Here is a 6,487-nt window from a genome sequence, read left to right on the forward strand (position 1 = left end):
TATATCGACCTGGCACCCCGCGTTATATGGCACCTGAACTCCTGGATACAAGGATACTTTATATTAACCTATATAAGGTAGATTTTAGTTAATATTATGGTGATTCCTGCAGCTTTGTTGTTGATGAAGCAGAAAGATTCATCCCCATTATTTCAAATGTGCCCAAAGAATGGAACTTAAAAGTAAACGAGTCAAAAACAGAACTCACAACCATCCATAGGAATCAAGATAACTGGAAAAGGGTAAGAAAATTAGGAAACCTCATCAACGAAAACGAAGATATCCATCAAAGAAAACTTTTGGCTCAACGGGCATTCCAGTCCCTCAGAAACATTTGGAACCGTGGTTTCATCAGTCAACAAAGAAAAATCCAACTTTACGAAGCACTCGTCCTGCCCATACTCCTCTACAACTGCGGCACATTGGGACTAACAAGATCAAACTTAGAAAAATTAAACGCACTACACAGAAAACATCTAAGAACAATGTTAGGAATATATTGGCCAGATAAAATATCAAATGATGAACTATACGAACGCTGCCAAAAGAGACCAATCAGCGTCACCATCAAATACCAAAGATGGAAACTTTTCGGACATATTCTTAGGCAAGACGAGTCAATCCCTGCACAAACGGCCATGGAGGAATACCTGTCAAAAAGTACGCTGGCAGAACACCCACCTCACTCCCAACATCACTAAACCAAGATCTTCAACAGTACTACAAACAACACCTAGACTCATCACAACACGACCAAACAGCCAGCACCCAGCAAAATCAAGAACCATCTCTTCCAAGACACCTCCATACCAACAAAGACCTCTCTCAACTAAAACTACTGGCACAGGACAGAGAGAAATGGAGAACCATCTCTATAGAAATCGTTGGATCCACTTGAACAAAAACAGTTCACGGCAAGCGCCATTAGGACTGCGACGCCTTATTAATTAATGGGAATATCAGTAGCCCTTTATCAGTTATAACATACAATACACTAATTATTAATGATTGTTGTTAAAATTGTTCTTCATTTGAAACAGTATGTGATGTGTATGCATTTCTGTTTTCACAGGTTGCATCAGTGATCTTGCCGAAGCAAACTACGAAAAAGACGAACACTTTTGGGAAGAAAAGTGGGAGACGACAGCAGCTACTTGCGGCTCGACAAAGTCGACTTATGAAGAGGTCTGATTCTAGCCTCGGGTCTCAACCAGAAATTTCATCTCTATCACCAACGACCCGGCCCATCTTCATCGCAATTTGACTCACCCTCCCTTGTCTTTGTCTACAATTGTGTGTAACTTCTTCGGCTCTTGACTCCCCTCCCCTTCAACCTCAGTCCTCATTTCCATCACCACAACCTGGTCCTTCTTCGCAACCCGACTCTCCTCCAGCTTATTATAGCACCCCATCAACTGAAACACAACATACCAAAAGTGAAATAGTGTGCTCTGCATCGAAGAGAAAGCTGGCATACAGCTTAGATATCGACGTACAAGAAGAAGAAAGCAGGCTGCCTTCCACAATTGTCAACTTAGAAATGTTAAAACCTTTTTTCTCAGGTCTTCTGTGCCCCAATCTCAAGTGTCGCAAACCCTCTCTTTCACTTGAAAACAATAGTAGCAAGAACAGTGGCCTCGCAATGTCGTTAGTTGTTCGTTGTAATAACTGTGGCAATGAGCCAGCTTCAACAATGACCTCCCAAAAATGTATCAATTCCCCCTTCCTTGTTTGATGTGAACTTCAGAGCTGTCCCCGCTGCATCTGCAACTGGAATGGGTTACGCGGGACTGTTGAATTTTTCAGAAATTATGAATATTCCAGCACTCCACCACAAGACAGCCCACACTACAGCCATTAGTAGAAAAACAGAGGAATTTTCTAGGGATATTCTGGCGAAGGCTGTGAAGACGGTGAGGGAGGCTTACCCTGAGCAGACTTCGGAGGTAAAAGACATACACGTGTCCTTCGTCGACAGTTGGCACAAGCGGGGTCACACCTCAAAATCAGGAATCGGACTTGTGATCGAGAGAAAGACCGGCCTCATCGTTGATTTTGAAATTCGAACGAGTCACTGCTATTATGCACCACCAAAGGCAAAAGGCTGGAGCAGGAGAACATCATGAAATTTCAGCAGTGGTTTGCAGGACACAAAGCCGTATGCAGTGCCAACTATGAGGGACCCAGTGGAAACATGGAGAAAGAAGCAGCACTGAGGATCTGGAGCAGGTCAGTCCTGACAAACAAACTCCGCTATGCCTCCATGATTAGCGATGGTGATGCTAAGACAATCTCTGAGCTGCATACCCTGGATCCCTACCCCGGAATAAAAGTGGAAAAACATGAATGCGTGAACCACATAGGAAAACGGCTGGGGACGGCCCTTTGCAAATTGGTGACTGAAAAGTCAAAAGCCACCCCCAAAATCACACTTGGAGGAAAGGGTCATGGCAAACTCCGCCTAGAGGTCATCACCAAGCTGCAAAAGTACTACACGAAAGCTATCCGCAGCCATGCAACTGTCCCTGGAATGAGGCAAGCAATTTCAGCCATAATTGACCACGGGAGAGGATTCCTGGTGTTTTAGGCAAAAGGCCAAAGCAATGGGCTTACCATCAGCTAGCCATGAGGAGAATGTGGGAACTCCCTTGTCCAAAATCGTCGTAGACAACATTCGGCAAATCTTTGAGCGCATGTAGACGGATGACCTATTGAAACGCTGCATCCTCCAGACCACACTGAACGCAAATGAAAGTGCTCATTCTGTCATATGGGCTCTTTGCCCAAAGCACCAATTTGTCAACCGCAATTGCCTCTCAATTGCTGTGTCTGTTGGGGTTGCAGAATTTAACTTCGGAGCAACCGCATCCCGGAAATTCTTGGAAACCCTCAATCTGCCTGTCGGAGAGGAGACACAGCGCCTTGGCAAGAAGCGGGACCACACTCGGACAGTCAAAGTCGAAGCAGCAGCTTCAGAGAAGGCAAGAAGGCATTGCCAAATAAAAGCAGATGCCAGGCAGAAGGAGGAGCAGAGGCTCATTGACACATATGGACAATTTTACGTCTCGGGGGGCGGAGACTAGCAGTGAGGTAATTTTTTGTGTATTTTTCTTAGGGGGGTGGGGTGGAAGGTGTGGGTGCGTTTGTGGTAAATTGCTGTTAGACAATTTCTCCTTTCATTAGGAATAATCACATCGCTTTGTAGTTTCATAACACATGTGAATCTTTGCTTTAAAATGTATTTTGCCTCACTTGAGGGGAAAATGAAATATATTTTTGCGTTTTTCTGAAAATGTCATTTTCGACAAACGTGACTCACTATTTTAAGTAGATCTCTAAAAGTTACTGTCAGAATTGACTGGAATTTTGCCGTATTCAGTAGATGTATGTCTAGTACCTTACAAAACGATTTTGTACTTATCTTTTTTAGTTTTTGAGCTTGGGGAAGCTTTTTGTGTATTTGTCCTAAAATATCGCAGACCGGATTATAGCCAAATATAGGCAACTTTGAGGCTACTAATGCCAAAAACTGATGAATTTAATTAAAATCTGCTTTTGTAAGGTACTAAAGAATGTCCATAAGAGTTACCATGCCAAATTTTAGGCCTTCATCTAAAATACATTTGGAGATCTACTCAAAATAAGATCACACAGATATCATCCTTCCCATCGATAATTCCTTCGGTGTGTACAATTCCATTCAAAGCCAACTCATTGTTCGGATAAACGTCAAAACCGTATCCTTTAGGAGAACGAGCAACAACTCTCGTAGCAATCTTCCGGACTTCATGAACGTGAATACGCTTATCATTACGCGCGTAAATATCAAAGGTCATATTATCACCAAGATAATTAATGCTCGGAGGGAGGATACCAGCAGGCGTAAGAAAATATATTGTATTTTCTTTGATCAATTAACTGAAGCGATAATATTGAATTGAATTCTATTGATCGAGATATACAAATATATACTAAAATAAATATGAGATGATTAAAATATGATCTGGTACATATGAACGAACTAAAAAATAAAAAAGCGACTATAAAACATTAATTTCTTTGACTTTTTAAAATATCCTACACCACGTGGGTATTGCGACATTTGTGATAGCGTAGATTTTATACACTCGGGATATTCTTTTATTCTTCGCGGAATACCCCCGTAAGGCGTAATTATATCGTCTAGAAGTTTATTAGACCAACGAGTAATGTATGAACTGGGATAGTATATAACATGGGTGGCTTCTGACGAGAAATATTACAAGCCAAATTTGCGAGAAGGTTATCATACGTCTCCGTTAATTGTTTATGATGAACACTCGGATCGTCTCCGAACACTACCATTGTCTCGATCGTTTTAAATTCCATGTATACAATACAACATCTGGGTATGTATAAAACCGCATCCGCTCGTCTAGATTGAATCGTTGATCGATTTACTACTACCTCAGTATATACATGTATGGGCGTATCATCAGAACAAAACTTCGTTAGGTTAATAATAACTTGCTTTAGAAGTATAGATATTTTACCTCTACCCGGAACTTCGATATTTCGTCTTAAATTACCGACGGTACTCAACTGTCTAATTGAAACTGCGAGTGTCGTACACAACCCCGAACGAGTAATGTCCTACAGCGGTGCGAATCTTGCCTTGATGTATCCGTTGCGTAAGAAGATGCGGCATATGGAGACTGTTGAACATATTGGGATTGATAATTTACACCGAGATTCACTCCCTGTTGTGACTGAACGTTCATCTTCTCAACAAAAAAATGACGACGATTATATAGCGCTAAGTAATGAAATAGAACAGAAATTATACAGGCTTCCGTTTAAATATCCAAACAATACAATTATGGATAACAATATAAATAACACAATGACGATAAAGAAATATCTTGACGTAAAAGATATCGACGACAAGACCGATGTATGGATAGTTAAATCGCCAATGGGTAGTGGTAAAACGACATTATTTATCGATCTTGCTCGAGAGTACTCTCGAGTGCACGTTATATCATGTAGACGTTCGTATAGTGATTATATATTTTCAGTTATAGATGATATGGTTAATTATCAAAACGTAAAAGGTCCCATATCTGCTTCAGATCACCCTAAAGTCATGGTACAAGTGCAGTCTCTGAAGCGTATTAAAGATATAAAAAATAGTACAATATATGCGCAATGGCAGATATTATATATCAACAAACCTGATGGTATCTTCAAAGAACTTATATCCGGAATATCGGATATTTCGCAACGTTGTGAACAAATTAAATACCTCGTTAAGTTATTTTCGTGTACCCCCAAAGTTATAGTTAGTGATGCCGGACTAGCCCCGTGGCATCTTACTATCATTAAACATCATTTATTATCACACCTATCATTTAAACGCATCGAGTGTTTAATAAACACGTACAACCCTAAAACACATTTGATTCGATTATATAATCAATGTTTATTATCCCATTCTTATACGATAAAGTGTTTATTAAAAAGGGGGTCAAATGCGCATGAGGCGTTAATGCATGTTTTGTCGACATAGACTTCTTTTTAATAGGAAAAAAATCATCCGCTGCGACCAGTATGTTAGCTAAAGCTATTACAGTAGAATTACTTTAAACCGAAATTTTGGGGATCTTCTAAACCATTTCGGTTTAAAGACATTTTGGTTTAAAGCAAGTTCCCGTTTTGCTATGTTTTTCAATGGTAGTAACTTTTTAAGGAATTTGCTCATTTAATGGTATCATGGGTTTCCCGTTAAATGGAGTTGTTGAATAAATGCCGTCTTCGTAACCATCATTTTTTTTTTTTTTTGGTGTGTTTTAAAAATATTTTTGGGGGTTTTCGTTTTCAATTCAAAATTGTTGAAAGAGTTGGGTTCGGGATGCCGTGTTTTTTACATATCTCTGTCTTGATCAACTTTTTTTTCATTGACTTCATATATTACATAGTATTTTGATTTTAAACTCAAACGTGTAAGCACAGTGCTTTCTTTTAGACATCTTTTAGTAAAAAAAATGCAAAGCTAAAATAAGATCGAAAGTTCTTGTGCGATAATTGATAATGAATGACGCGCAGCTACTCAGAGGTGGAGTGAAATGGAAATGAAAAGGAGTGTCAATGCTAACCTGTCCACTACACATCTCTCTTTTGTTGAAAAGCCATTAGGTTCAAAGGCCTAATTTCATAGAACCCCCCCCCCTCCCTCACACACACAATCTTAAACAAAGTGGAAATGAAATGGCATGTCAATTGTAAGTTGTCTACCCCCCCCCCCTTCCTTATTCTCGTGTTTAAAATCCAGTCAGTTCCAAAGCATCAACACACGAGCGAGAACATCTCGCTTGCATGATTCTACACCCCAACTCCTCCTATTTCCTCATTTTTCGCCTGCCAGTCACCCGCTGTCTTCCTTTTCCAGTCTGTGCGATTGTGGTGTTGGCCGAGCCCAAGTGCAGTGTTTGCCTCCCCCCCCCCCCCC

The 6,487-nt window shown here is 40.4% G+C and overlaps 1 protein-coding gene across 1 annotated transcript; it reads left to right on the forward strand.

Annotated features, from left to right (window-relative positions):
- The first annotated feature begins 1,736 nt into the window (after positions 1 to 1,736).
- On the forward strand, positions 1,737 to 6,182 carry LOC144968306 (uncharacterized). The gene has a single exon (XM_078906534.1). It carries the CDS (start codon positions 2,123 to 2,125, stop codon positions 2,585 to 2,587), a length of 465 nt encoding a protein of 154 aa, XP_078762660.1. The 5' UTR covers positions 1,737 to 2,122; the 3' UTR covers positions 2,588 to 6,182.
- Positions 6,183 to 6,487: the final 305 nt, after the last annotated feature.

Source organism: Berghia stephanieae, chromosome 3 (assembly GCF_034508935.2).
Source record: "Berghia stephanieae isolate SIO BIC M18660-M18661 chromosome 3, UCSD_Bste_1.3, whole genome shotgun sequence".
In the NCBI taxonomy this organism is placed as follows: Eukaryota; Metazoa; Mollusca; class Gastropoda; order Nudibranchia; family Aeolidiidae; genus Berghia; species Berghia stephanieae.